The sequence below is a fragment of the Chrysoperla carnea genome, chromosome 1 (genome assembly GCF_905475395.1).
Source record: "Chrysoperla carnea chromosome 1, inChrCarn1.1, whole genome shotgun sequence".
NCBI classification, from domain to species: Eukaryota; Metazoa; Arthropoda; class Insecta; order Neuroptera; family Chrysopidae; genus Chrysoperla; species Chrysoperla carnea.
The window spans coordinates 50,029,826-50,044,711 of NC_058337.1; the positions used below are offsets into that span (position 1 = coordinate 50,029,826).

Genomic DNA, 14,886 nt, shown 5'->3' on the forward strand with positions numbered 1-14,886 from the left:
ATAAATTGACGAACAAATACTTTTTGAATATTGTAGTAAAATATTTGCATACATATTTGTCGTGTTCTAAATATAAAATGTATACAATAAACAATAATAATGAACTAAATAGAATGATAATCTAGGCACTCAGCCAACGAAACTGATAAGTTGTTTTAATAACATTACTTTGGCGCATCAGACTATTCCATGTAAATGTTTTATTACGAACGCTTGTAACCAATTAAAACAAACTATACAAGCTGGTTCATCAAAAAAGTTATTCGTTTGAAAATTTAATTATTACAAATTGAGTTTGAATTTTCCAGGCTTATAAGGCTCTAACCTAGCCGTAATTATTGATTTTCAAGGGGAGCATACTACTTTTCGATTACGCAATGGTAAAAAATGAAGCCCTGATAATTTTTTCATCCCATTTTATCCGTAAGCGTATTACAATTTCGTCATTTTTCCTCGATTCTATTCTCCTTTTCCTCATAGAAAAATTAAAAATTCCTCAAATATTTTAGGATCAAAAGTCGCAGAGTGTAGTTTCGAAGAATTTTGGAAATGACAATAGTATCCCATAAATTCAGAAATATTTTTTGAAAATCATTTAAATAATAATAATTTCCTCGTAAGGCAGTTTACAAAAGAAGGAAAAAATATTTTTATACAATTTCAAAAAATCTTTTGAAAAAAAATCAGAGAATTTTAAAACATTATACGTATCTCCGTAAATATAAAACTTAAAAATGGTAAAAAGATAAATTGAAGTAAAATTTTATTTTCTACTACTTTGCTTGTTTTAAAATTTTATAAGTAATCATCGAGAAATATTCAAAACTAAAAACGATACCTTACGAAAGTCTATCTATAAAAAGTAAGATCCACACAGATCTCTGAAAGATCCACCTTAATATCCTATTAATGCAGCCTTTACGGGTCATCCAGTATACATTTATTTTTTATTATTAATTATTATTCTGTAAACATTTTTTGGTTTCGAGTTTATTTCTTTAGAATAACAATAATTTTTCAATGAGTTTATGTAGATCCATAGTTTAAGTACACATAATATATAAAAATATTATCGAAGATAATAAATGAGAACTCTAGGATATTTCGAAATAAATTTCGATTTTTGCCCCAATTTCCTAGATCCGTTTTTTGTATTTTATAAATACGTATTTCGACTACCAAGTAGTCATCATCAGTAAGAATTAGCTCTCTCTCTGTCTTAGCTAATTTGGTGGCGGACTGGTGCAGTCCGCTAGCTAATTCTTACTGATGATGACTACTTGATAGTCGAAATACGTATTTTTAAAATACAAAAAACTGATCTAGGAAATTGGGGCAAAAATAGAAATTTACACATAATATGTAGATGTTACCTTTTTAGTGGATCACTCAATATATTTATTTTCTGTATATTTTCACAAAATAATTTCAATTTATTTCAATAAGATAAAAGATTTATTACAATTTTCATTATCTAGAAAATTTATTTTTGGTGAAAGTTTGACCAAAGCTACGCCAACCCAATTTCATTGGGGAATTGACTTCAAACTGAGTCAAAATTTGAAACAAGCTAATTATTACAATACAGATACATACTGTATTGAATTTTAACCAAAAAATTTTTTTAAATTAGATAATTTTATATATTTACACAAAAGGGCGCAATTGCTTGTTATTGCTGTTTACTTCCTGAAAAAATAAGTTTTCTCAATTTTGGAGAATACAATTAAGTAATAATAAATCGTTGACAAAACCAAAAGTATGCAATTCGTACGTTTCACTAGCGTAAAATCGTTGCATACACAACCGAATTTAACACTGTACTCGAAAATAACTTCTTTATATTTTCAATTAAAATATTACTAATCTGAATTTTCATACAAAGATTTCATCATTTATGTAATAATATTGCCTAAAGTTTTATATAATAAAATTATTTATTTGAAAATATAGGCAATATTATAGCTTAAATGATCTTTGAGTGGAAACTAATATTAGTAATATAATGAAAAGATATGGAAATTATAAATATTTCCACGCGCGGTGGCGCTAAATAAGGTTCGTCACGCAACGAATACATTGTATATTATAGACAATTGAGGTATAAATAATACAGACTGACAGTTTCCTCGTAATCATAAATATCTTAATCTAATTTAAACTATACTAAAATCAACTGACATAGACACACCTTGAAAATTCAAAGTGCGATTTCGAGCCTAACAGTGCATTTTAATGGATTTGAACTTAAGATTTAAGCGTGCCTAATATGATTCTTTTCGCATGCAGATTTTTTCGGGATTGCGTTTAAAACATGCTCCTTGAAAGTAAAAGTGAAAGTTGCCGATGGATAACCCGGTAGGATAAGGTTTAAACTAATTTTCCACAACGCAACCCATCAGAAAATTGCCATAACCGTTTTTCCAATTTTCCGGGGATTTGCGTTGTTGAAAATGAATTTTTTCGAACTTTTCTGTTAATTTGACTTTATTTTGAGTCACGCGCTTTTTTTGGCAATTAACAATCAAGCACTTAAAATACAATTAGGCCGAAAATGCAGGATGTTGTTGAGTAAGCTATACACTGCAAATAAAAATTTTATACATATTAAAAATCTGATTTTTTCATAGTTTTTGAGGGATGAAAATCGTAAAAATCTGGTTTTTTCAAATTTTATAATTTTTTTACTCGAAAACTGGAGGGTTTAGAGAAAAATGTCTAAGAGAATTTTTTGTTAATTTGGACCTCAATTATATGAAGAATAATTTTTTCCGAAGCGATTCGGTCAATATTACTTGTTTAAAAAAAATTGGAATAAACAATATCCTACCGGGCTATCCACCGCCAACTTGCACTTCTACGTTCAGGAGCATGTTTTAAACGGGATCCTGCAAAATTTTTCCATGCGAAAATTAAGCATTCTCAATGACGGATTTTGCCGGGCTTTTTATAAGAATTTAATATACGAAAGTCTGACACACCTTCAGCATTAAGCGTGCATAAGATGGCTCTTTTTGCTATCTCTCATTTAAACTCAGTGTAAGGATAAAAATGCTCTTTTTTAAGTTCACTGAGTTTAAATTAGTATGCACAAAGAGCCATTATTACGCACAATTGATTGTTTTAATTGCTTGCCATCGGGACATCGATGTTTTTAAAAAAACATCGTAACATCGATTGTTGGTATTGACAAGTATAAGCACGAAAATTTGAAAAACAATAGCAACAACCAAAAATGTAAACCAAAGTTCTTAATTTTGAACAGACCTTTTTCAATTTTTTTTTTTCTTTTTTTTTTAAATAAAAGTAAATGTCTTGATAAATGGGCTAATTTTTTTCCCCGATTTTTTTGGAGCCATATGACCGAGAAAACAGACAATGAAAATCATTAAAATTCAAATTGGCGAAAACGATCCGGAAACACGCGATGTTACACGAAGGTTGGTTTGACGTCATTTAAACTTGATAATAATGATATATTAATATAACTGTTGAAACTGTTTTATTGATATTGCTTGTCGGATTGACATCACAAATCACGTGTGCGGTGGAGCCAAAAACAATCGTTTTAAATTATTTCAAATATTGTGACTTTTTTACAATTTTTTTCATAGTTTTCATTGTTAAAAATGCGTAATTTTCGAGTTACAGGCTCTACTCGACCTATATTTTCATAAAAAATTAACAAAAAGCATTTCTGTTTTTCATGAAAAAGGTCTATTATTATTGTTGACAAGTAAAAAGAAACAATTGACTTAGTTAATTGTTGAAATACCATGCATAGTCAGTGTTGATTTCTTTATCACATAACACATACAAAAATGTATAGACAGTGTTGATGCGCCATCGTTTGTTTTTTTGACGTCACGTAAATAACAAAAGATATTCACTTTTAAATAAACACACACACACACACTGATATACACTTATATTAATGCATACTATAAAATTTGCACCTAATTAACGCCCTCGTGGGTAAACAGTGATGTTTACAAAAAAATGTTTCAAACAAAAGTTTTTTATTTTTTTATAAGGAACATTTTTTACATTTAAACTTTTATTCTATCTCTAACGGTTTACAAGATGGGTCCTACGGACCCAAGACCCAATTGACCTATGATGCTCATTTACGAACTTGACCTCACTTTTTACGTCCTGAGAACGCTGTAAAAATTTCAGCTCGATATCTTTTTTCGTTTTTGAGTTATCGTGACCACAGACGGACGGCCGGACGGACGGACGGACAACCGGAAATGGACTAATTAGGTGATTTTATGAACAGCTATGACAAAATTTTTCATCATTATTTTTAAGCGTTACAAACTTGGGACTAAACTTAATATACTATGTATATTTCATATATGCATGGTATAAAAATTAATGATTGTGACAGCAGCAGACATTGAATTTTTTTAAATCGATAAATTACTCTTATACAAATACATATTAATATGTATAAGTAATATAACAAATATTAATATTAATTAGATGTCTGCTAATTTTCTAAATAATTGTCAAATATGCGTAAAGAAAGAAAGATTCATTAAATTAAATTTTATTAAATCAAAATATTTTCAGGTTAGGTTTAGTAACATACTAATATTATTGTTATTAGTATGAACCATATATTGAACATAAACAAGCTTGACAACCATTTGAAAAATTTATAGTAACAAAAAGAATATAGTGCAAAATAATTATAATTTATGTTAAGATATAATAATAATAATCTTCGGGCCTTTCTTACTTTCGGCTCGACGATGTCGATGGTTCATAACATCGATGTATATTCCCCGTCCCTATTAAGTTGACATTTGTAGAAAGATAACGTTCTAGTTCATTACAGGTCTGTGATTATAACATATTCATGCATTTTTTCACGTTTATCTTTCGATATAATTTTCTATGTCTTTCTGATAGTTCAAATTTCACTTTTAAACACAATATAAACTTTTTTTGCTTTGACTTTATTGTTTCCAGAAGTTAATAAAGAAATCTGATTATTTACTCCATGGTTTTTTCTCTTCCAAAATGAATAAAAAATATGATAAAAATTGCTGAATTTTCAAATAACTATCAGGTTATGCTTCTACAAATTGTACCAATGAAAATATTAGTGGTGTGGATTTTATCGAAATAAAGATGTTTTATAACATAAAATTTATTATCGTCACTGTAAGTTTAAATAAATTTAACGGTTTAGAATCGAGAACATAAGCAAATTATTTTTAGGTATTTTTCATTATAAACTTTATTTCGGCAAACGTTTTACTGGATACTGTAACTGGAACCGTTGGTCGTGGAAATTTCACACATTGGAGCCTGGGATATAGAGGACACATCATATTAATTCTAACAACATTGTGAGTTATTAAATAAACACAATAAAACCATTATTGAAAGTTCAAAATATTATGTTTATTTCATTAGGGAAGGTGATGCCGATTTGTACACAACCGATAAAAACCATAAACCAACTTATGAACCTGATAAGTATGATTTACATTCAGCCACATGTGGAATTGACACTGTTGAAATACCTAAAAACTTTAAAAGACCTGTGGGTATTGGAATTTATGGACACCCATCGTACGAGAATAGCACTTATATTTTAGAAGTATATTACGATCGTGATCAATCTGAACCTGAAGTATTTAATTCATTAACAAATGATTTGACGGTTGAGGACAATACCATTCTTGATAATATGAATGGGGATGAGGAAAGGGATGAAGTTTCATATAATGGCATCAAAAAATATCGTATAAAAGGAAAGTTATTAGCAGGAATGTGGTCGTTACTAGAAATATTTGATTTGTTATTTACATTTTAATGTATTTATATAAAAAGTTATTATTGTTATATATAAATATTTTATTGTTCGAAGAGTACGGACAATCTGTTCGAATTGAAGAAAACCCAACAACTTGAACTATAAATAATAGATACATGTTTTGTAAAAGAGCCGTAACCTAATATGTATTAATAAACCGGTTTCTGGTTCCGAAACGGTTATTGATCTACGACTCCATACAATTTTTCAAGCAATTCCCTTTACTTCAAGGGATATTATCAACCCCCAATTACTTTCATGAATAAATACTTGAATTTTTGTATGTGTTGCAGCAAAAATTTGATCTTATCGCCATTTATAAACTGAAAGGAGTTGATAAATGTGTTAAATTTGTTACTGCAAACAAAATTTGGGATCGATTTTTTGCTGTTTAAATATTCCTAAGCGAATGCATGAATCGTACTCAATGACTTTTTCCCGTGCTAGTAGATATCGATCGATAAGATTTAAAATATTCCAATAATTTTCGATTTGATGTCTAATAATAATAATAGTTTTCATTATTCACGATATTCTAATGTGAAAATATTAAATGTTATACTATTGGTGACTAGAGAATGGAAAAATAGGGCTTAGATTGATAATACTGTCCGGTTTTCAATATTGCTGAATATACAAGGTGTATCGTAAGTTCAGCTGAGGAAAATGAATTCGTGAAGTTAAAGTTAGTCGAAAGCAATTCGATGTATCATAAACGAGATAAAGCTTCAAAAAATTTAATTTTCCAATTAACGATATGTCGGATTGTAAAATTTCTTAGATCTTTTTTGTTACTTAACAAATTTATTATCCAGAGATTCGGCATTACTTTTGTGTGATTTCAACAAAACTACCGATTCAGTGTTTTAAAACAGTGGGACTAAGTTATTTTGTAAGGATGATAATGTGCTTTTCACAGAAGCAAATAAATCTAATATCAAAAGAAATGGAAATGTAAACTGGCACAATTTTTCATATGACGGTAGAAAGTGAAAAATTACTAAAAAAAAAAAAAAAAATTTGTTGAATAAAAAAATCTTATACCATTTTCAATTTAGCCAATGAGTTTACAGCTATTGTAGGTAAGTAATGGATCATTTTCTGGAAAAAACACGGCCAATTTAATAACATCATGGCAGAATCTTCAGGGGAGGGGGTGAGTCTTAAATAGAACCTTAGAACAGAATAAAGTAGAAAGTAAGTAGTTATAAATTCTGACCTAAACACTTGGTTATGGGCTTTAAAAATTTTGGACGTACTTGCACCATTAGAGCTAACCAAGTGAATAATTCTTACAAATTTCAGGAAAATGACCCATTATTAATTTTTCTATCCCATAAACTTAAAGGTATAAATAAATAGCACTAATTTATCAAAATGGGATTGGATAGAGAAAAAAAAGATTTTTCTAACAATACAATTAATTGTCAACAATAATACAATTTTATTTACATAAAAAAGCAAACAATAATTAACTACAGTACAAGTTTACATATTAAAATTGATGCGTCTAATTTATTTAGGTTTAAGCCCTTCTTGAAATGTTAACGTTTGTTTTTTTGTACGATATTCATCCTGCAATTCAATTGCAATTGCTTTATATTTTTCAGCTAATTCCGGATTCTTCTCTGTGCCTAAAATCAACAATTGTGATATCACAAGATTTTATCGATCGATCAGTAAATTTTTAAAAAAACCCTTTTCGCTGATTCTAGTACCAAAGATACTCAATATTCGCCAAACGCACAGAGAGTTAGAATTGCATTCAACTTATTTAAAAAAATAAATTTTGAATAAATTATCGAAAATATTTTACCTTCGCCCCTTGCATACATCTGACTTAAATTCGCACATGCGTACATATTTTTTAAATTGCAAGCTTTAAATGCATATGAAAATGCTTTAGTCATGTCTTTTTGTAAATCATATTCATTTGTCTTTGGAACGTTGTCTTCTTGTAATACTGAATTTGCATTGAAACGTGATTTAACACCTCCTTTTCTCACACCTGAGATATACATTCCAGATAAATAATGGCAGGCGTTTGAATTATTACCTTCACAAGCCTTGTCCAAATGTTCCATTGCCTAAAACGGAAATTTTGGAAATGCATACATAGAGAAAATAAGTAATCATGGAATGGTAATTATGCAGAAGTACGACTTCATCTATTTTTGAGAATAAAGTACCGAAATAGTAATTTTAAATTATAAAATTCAAATATTTGTTTTTATTTAAAGTTCAATCAATCAAAGTAATTTCCTTTAAGACGGTTCTTCACTCATTTTTCAAGGTGAAATCATTATTTGATTGGCGTGAAACTTAATAATTTTTTTAAGACTCCTCTTAAATATTCATTGGTGGAAAAAATATTTATAAATAAAAGCCATTTTCCAGAAAAGAATGGTTAAAGTTGCATTTGAATTTCAAGCACTACGATTAAGTTATACTTCATGAAACAAAAGTAGGTATAAGGGACCCCTTTTGCTGCAAACAAATTATATAAAACAAGGAATTATTGCTCTTTAAATTATTCGAATTAATCAACTTGATCTTCCAAATTAACTTTTCCCCGGCCTGAGTTAAAATAATTTTTAATATATGAACAATAAATGAGAATGAGTAATACCATGTGTGGACAATTTGAAAACGATTCCGAGGACTCGGAAGAGGATAAAATGATAAAACTTCGAAGTAATGTATTTAGCAAAAAGTTTTTGTCAGTAAATAAACTTTGCAGGAATTTTTTAGGAAGTCCATGTGAGCGGCACACCTCACATTCAAGGTTGATCTGATTCTGAATTGAGTGGAAACATTAGCAAGAATCATTACTATTTAGAAATTCTTATATAAATATGAAATACCTTTTTCAAATTGTAATCAACTTGGTCAAACCCTCCATTGGTTACAAGCATTAAGCCAGAATGAAGGCACGCATCAGGATCATTTAAGTCACAACCTTTGTTAAAATATTTTAATGCCTAAAAGAAAATATTTATCCGTTATTTCTAAATGTCATACAATATGTTTGGCAATTTATTTAACTAATTTCGGATTTTCAGGTTCACGTCCTTTCCCCAATAACGTATAATTACCAATTTTATGACAACTTTTAGGATGGTTCAATTCTTCACAATTATTTTTATATATTTTTGCCGCTTTTTCATAGTCTTTTTTTACGGCTTCTAAATAATCACCAAGTAAATGGCATGCTAAAAAAATAAAAATTGATTATTATGAACTAAAAAAATTCTGAAAACCATTAAATACCTTCAGGATTTCTTTCTGAAAAACATCCAAATCTATATTCAATGCCCAACTTATCTAAGTATTCTTTTACCGATTTTTCATCCTTTAAATCAAATGCCATTTTTATACCTTGGATAATAATTTGTTATGTAAAAGTGTCTATTCTCATTTCAATTTATATTTTAATTTGTTTGATGGAAAATTAAGGTTAGATAATTTTTAAATAATCATAGACATTAGACATATATAGCTAGACAACCCACATAGTATTTAAATATTTGATGTTCAATGTTCACAAACTTATATTATTAATTATAGACTCAAAACCAGTGTTTGATTGTTCACAACCTGAAGTCAGGAACTTATCAGCTAAAGTAATTTGGCCCCCCACAAAAAGTTTTTTCGGGTTAATTTATTATAAATCTTTGTCCATCCATTGTTTATCGTTTGTATTTCACTGGACATGTTTGCTAACTTCATATAATATTCCATCTCTTCTTCATCATTCACAACATTATTTAATATATTATTCATTATTGGTAATTTTTTAATATGAATAATTTACAAACATATATTTAAATTAGGTTAGGTTCCCCGGTTAAAGCTAACTTAGCGTCCTAGAGGAATATAGCCATTTACTATTTGACAGCGCTTACCGCTTAACAATCGCCATTTTGCTTACAAGCGCTTCCTAGCGCTTTTTTCTGCTAAACGCACCCATTAATTCAATTGCAGACGCTTTTTCTCTTTTTTTGCGCATACATGTGTTGTCTATATGTCAGATTATCTCAGATTATACTCAGTGGTGATAGTACCTAGAAAAATCCAAATTATACTGCGATGATTAGAAACTCAGAAAGTTAATTGGCGAACGAAATTACCTAGAGATGGCTCTGGTGTGAATGCAATATGGCCGATATAGAGGATTTTCGTTCAAGTTGTCAAAATAAATTTTTGCATTTTTTTTTTGTTTATTAGTTTTTTTAACATGGAGAAAGCCCTGGATATTAATATTGGTGATATATTTTATCTACTTGGTGGATCAGTAAGGCCGTTGATGGAAGGAGAGGCGCTTTCTCGTTCCAAAAACTTGTTTTTCTGTGGTATCCAATCGAAGCAAAATAATTGTTTATTAATCAAATCTTCATGTTTGCAAACGTCGAACATCACCGAGAAACCTCATGAGATCTAAATCAAAGTGTTTGTAGCCAATGACAACAAAAAAATCGAATGCTATTGTTCTTGCAAAGCGGGCGCGGGAAGCAAGTGCAAGCATGTTTTTGCGACATTGTGCGACAACTGACGCCTGTAGATCTTGTTTTCCCACATTGGGGAACACCACAACGTTTTTCATTTTTGATAATTTCCATCTCAACAACAAAAACATTCATCACTTGTGTAGCTGTCAAAACTCAAAATCCTCTATAATAGTTTCACTAATCCTCGCTGCGCGGCGCCACCGTATCTTGCGATCGCGAATACGAAAGGGCAGCATAGTGAAATTTCAATTTTGGTGGGAACATTTGAACAGAAAAAAATTATCGCAAAATTATGTTACATACGTTGGATTATCGTACAATTTGGTCACATAAGGACACCTCTATGTTTTATCGTACGAAGGGTTAAATTATGTGATGTGTGCGATAATTATCGTATGAATGCTAACGCTGATTTAGACTATTTAGAGTATATATATATCACGTGCATATACACGTGAAGACAGGGTTTTATCTATGACTACCAACTCCAATCAACTTCCCGTTGGGGCAGTAAATCCCCCCCCCCCCCCATTTATATATATATATATATATATATTAGATTTATATTGCGATAACCAGTCGCGTAACTAATAATTGATAGCTCGATTGTTATAAATCTATTTTTGACCTTAGGAATTATATTTCCAAATAAATAAACACTATTTAAGATACATAATTAATATAAACTTTATTTCAAATGCGTTTTACAGTTTTTTTAATCTTATATTATTTCAATTCATAAGTAATATTTCACCTTGAAAAAAGCATAGGAATGTTTGTTAAAATGCCCCAAATTTTGGGGAAAAAATTAATTAAAGTAATTTACCAATTTTTTCTTGTAAAAAATAAATATTATATTACTAAAATTAGCATTCTATTTACGCCAGATAAGCCTAACACTGAATTACAAAGGGTACGATGATGTTTATACTTGGCAGAATTCATCAATTCGGAAGCGGATTCAGAGGGGGAAATCGGAATCGGATTCAGAGGGGGGAATCGAATACAGTCGGATATTAGAATGGAATATATCTCAAATTTTTTAAAGTAATACCTCGATTTTAGAAAATATCTTACAAATTACTCATCCAAGCGTTGAAAGAATCCGATTTTTAATTCTTGAGTCAAAGGAGGTAACCCTTAAAAAAATGCGAAAAATTGAGAAAATTTTTCGTATCATATTTGGAAATAAATAATTTTATAGGGTAATTTTGACTCAAGAAATAAAAAAAAAACAACGGTTATCTATGATGTTGTGTGGCAACGATTTAGGTAAAAAACTAGAAATTTCAATACAAATATAAAGAATTCTGCAAAATATAAATCCACCTATACCGTTGGTAAGCTAAGCTCATGTATGTATGTATTTAATGCTTGACGTAAAGAAGATCATTTATTTGTTTATCGATTTGACCGACTCTCTTTTAGAATAGTGTGTTTGGCATTATGGTCCTGCCGTACGTCCTTGATTTTATCAAGTGTTTCAACTGATTAAGCACCCTTAAAAAAACAAAACCTGGAAATTATGAAAGTCTACCTTTTTGTATTGACTTTGTATTTCTATCTATTGACAAACTCCGATATCAGTTCATCATACCAGAAAACTATACAACTTCTTAGTTTACATGAAAAATTATACTTTCTAGCTTTTTATCAATAGATAAAAAATAGTTTAAAATTTTTGAAAAAATGTATTAAATAATTTTCAAGTTTTGCTAATAATAAGCCTTTTTATTTAAATAGCTATTAAAGTCGGGTCTAATTTCGGTTTGTATTTAAGTAACTCTGAATACATTTTCAATAATTGTAGCCAATAACATGTAATATCACTCATTTTTAAATGATCCCAAATAAATTGATATCCACGGTCAGCTATATCTTGAGCAACATCGTCATGATTTTGAACAAAATTTAAAAGAATTCGTATATCATTTTGTGTTGCCATTCGATCAATTGGAATGTAATGAACCCATGGTTTTAAATGTGAATAAAAAAATTCTATCCAATCATTACCTACATGAAATACTAATGATTTACATAAGAACAAATGTTTCAACCGAAAACTAGCTGCTACCCCACGAAAATTAAATAAATATTTGTATTTACAATGTTCTTCTAATGATACTTCTTTAGCAGGATCGGCACCTAAAGTGTCCTAAAATAAAAAATAAGTCTAAAATTTAAGATATACTATATAATATTAAGCATACCAATAAAGATTTGCATTTTTAATCGCCAAAAACAATTCCGATACCGAAAAATTTCATAGCATGCATCTTCTAAAATATACAAATAGAAAATACAATATAAAAATATTGGAAAGCAATTAAAAGAACAAATTTTCTACAAAACTAAATTTTAACAAAAATTTTGAATTTTTGGTAGAAATCGGATTGGACTTTCCAATTAAGATATATTAATCTATCTAAGACACCATAAACAAACGAAAACAGATGTAATAAACCACCATAAAATAGTATAACTTGGCAATAAGTAGTTCGAAAGAAATGCATTTTCTTGACGAAAGAACATTCAGGGAAAATATTTTAATTTGATGACGAGTGTTTAACTAAAAATATTTTATATTTTTGCCACTGAGGTGTTGAACTGTGGTTTTATCTGAACTTTAAGAGTCAATAAAAAGTAAATGAGAAAATGTACATATTTATTATTAACCTTAACTTGGAAAATAAAATTATAATTAATAAATAATCATGAAAAAAACAGCGTGTAAAAAGTTTTATGTTTCTAATAACAAATAATATTTCTTTTTAAATAATGAATAGCAGAATTGTTTTTGCGAATTAATAATTTTGAAATACCGCTTTAGATTTCCATGCTTGATTTTTAGTATATTGTGCATCAACTAATTCTGGTGCATCTCTCGATAATAAAATTAGTGCATCCCGTTCATGACTAGTACGAGAACCTCGGAAAAAGCCACGAGATTGTTTCTTCTTCCACGGAAATTTTTTTGCAGCATTATTTAATGATTTCCTGTGATTATCCCACCGACCAAGCCCTGTTGGGTAAATTGAAATTGCAGGACCCCCTTCCCAAAATGACCATGCCGGATACATAATATCAACGTAGTCATCTGTTTTACTGAATGAAAATACTGGACCTACATCTTTCATGTTTCGGGATATTTGTGGCCAATCTCGAGTATTTATAATTATTTCTAAATCAGGTAATTTACTTATGATCTTTGATAAAAAATGTTCAATTCCTGCACAGCGTGAAGGAAACATACAGTTGGATTGGCGATACAATTTATGATTAATTATTTGGTATTTCGTTCCTCTAAAAAAAGATTATTTTAAGAAGTTTTGATACTATCGAACTTTATGATAGTTGATAAAAACCTGTCTTGTATTCGATCAATCATTTTTTTAGATATCCCTTTCTCAAAAGGTTTCAAATCATGAGCTATTACATCAAAGTAACAAGAACAATTTTCAGATGCACATGGAATGTATGCATCTAATGCATCTGATATTTGCGTTAAATAATTCTTATAAATTGTATATCCTGTAACCAAAATTTTGTTATTAAAAACTTTAATTTAAAATTTATTGTTTGCAAACAAACCTTCATTATTGTCGGCTTTTTGACACTGTTTGTCATCAATATGACAAAATTCATTTTCTGATTGAATAGAATTACTATGATTTAATAATAAGTTAATTATAATTATGAATGTAATTTGGAAGTTGGACATGGTGTTTCCTATTTATCATTTTTAAACTTGTACACAATACACATGTAAAATATAAATCTGTCAAATTTCCAGCCAGTACATCCAGTACATCCATACAAAAAAATATCACAGACGTACAATATAATAGATTGACAGTGTTGCCCTTTACAGTGGCTGCGTTCAGCAGATTAAAAGTGAATGTGAAAGTAGAAAACTTTCAAGCATGAACTAGTTAGCTGAGTCCGAGCTATTTCTTTCGTCGGTACGTTGGTAGTCAACTTTCATAATGGCAAAATAATTTTGGCTTGTGACAACCGGTTTCTTTTAATATAACTATGACAGGCTTAAACTGAGTTTTAGCGTTGAATGAATAAACGGACATTAAGAAACCATAGTAACTTACAACAACGCTGTTCAAATGTATGAATATACTCTCAAATAAAGAATAGCTCACTTTTATAATGGCCTATGGACTAAGAGCCAGCGCTTGCCAGACATACGTTAAAGTATAAAAGCTGAAATTTTTTTTGCGTATTCTCACTGGTGTAGGGACCAATCTTTGGGGGCTACAAACCTTGACTAACGGTTCCTTCGGTAGGTAGCAGGTAATCAGGGGTGCAGTACCCGAGCTCTCTCACGTTAAAGTATGAAAGCTGAAATTCACACAGAGTGTTCAAATGACCACTTTAAATCAATATTAAAAAAGGCAGATCAATCCGAAGGGGCTAACATTCCCCCAGACGTGGTAGAAGGTCAAATGCAAAAATACACAATTATCTACATTTTCTTCCATGATTATGAACTTATTTCACTGCAAGAGTTATTTTATTATTTAAATATGTTCA

At 29.6% G+C, this 14,886-nt stretch overlaps 3 protein-coding genes across 3 annotated transcripts; 1 reads left to right on the top strand and 2 right to left on the bottom strand.

Moving 5' to 3' along the window:
• The first annotated feature begins 4,737 nt into the window (after positions 1-4,737).
• LOC123305511 (UPF0669 protein C6orf120 homolog) lies at positions 4,738-5,912 on the top strand. The gene is made up of 4 exons (XM_044887254.1): positions 4,738-5,175; positions 5,233-5,363; positions 5,431-5,817; positions 5,888-5,912. Exons 1-4 carry the CDS (start codon positions 5,143-5,145, stop codon positions 5,910-5,912), a joined length of 576 nt encoding a protein of 191 aa, XP_044743189.1. The 5' UTR covers positions 4,738-5,142.
• Positions 5,913-7,257: 1,345 nt separating this feature from the next.
• On the bottom strand, positions 7,258-9,287 carry LOC123306133 (cytochrome c oxidase assembly factor 7 homolog). Its single transcript, XM_044888023.1, has 5 exons — positions 9,104-9,287; positions 8,879-9,045; positions 8,698-8,814; positions 7,650-7,920; positions 7,258-7,467 (listed from the first exon to the last, which is right to left on the bottom strand). The coding sequence occupies exons 1-5, from the start codon at positions 9,201-9,203 to the stop codon at positions 7,349-7,351; spliced, it is 774 nt and encodes a 257-aa protein (XP_044743958.1). The 5' UTR covers positions 9,204-9,287; the 3' UTR covers positions 7,258-7,348.
• Positions 9,288-12,052: 2,765 nt separating this feature from the next.
• LOC123306131 (O-glucosyltransferase rumi homolog) lies at positions 12,053-13,837 on the bottom strand. The gene is made up of 3 exons (XM_044888019.1): positions 13,707-13,837; positions 13,164-13,644; positions 12,053-12,496 (listed from the first exon to the last, which is right to left on the bottom strand). The coding sequence occupies exons 1-3, from the start codon at positions 13,727-13,729 to the stop codon at positions 12,077-12,079; spliced, it is 924 nt and encodes a 307-aa protein (XP_044743954.1). The 5' UTR covers positions 13,730-13,837; the 3' UTR covers positions 12,053-12,076.
• Between the last annotated feature and the right edge of the window lie 1,049 nt (positions 13,838-14,886).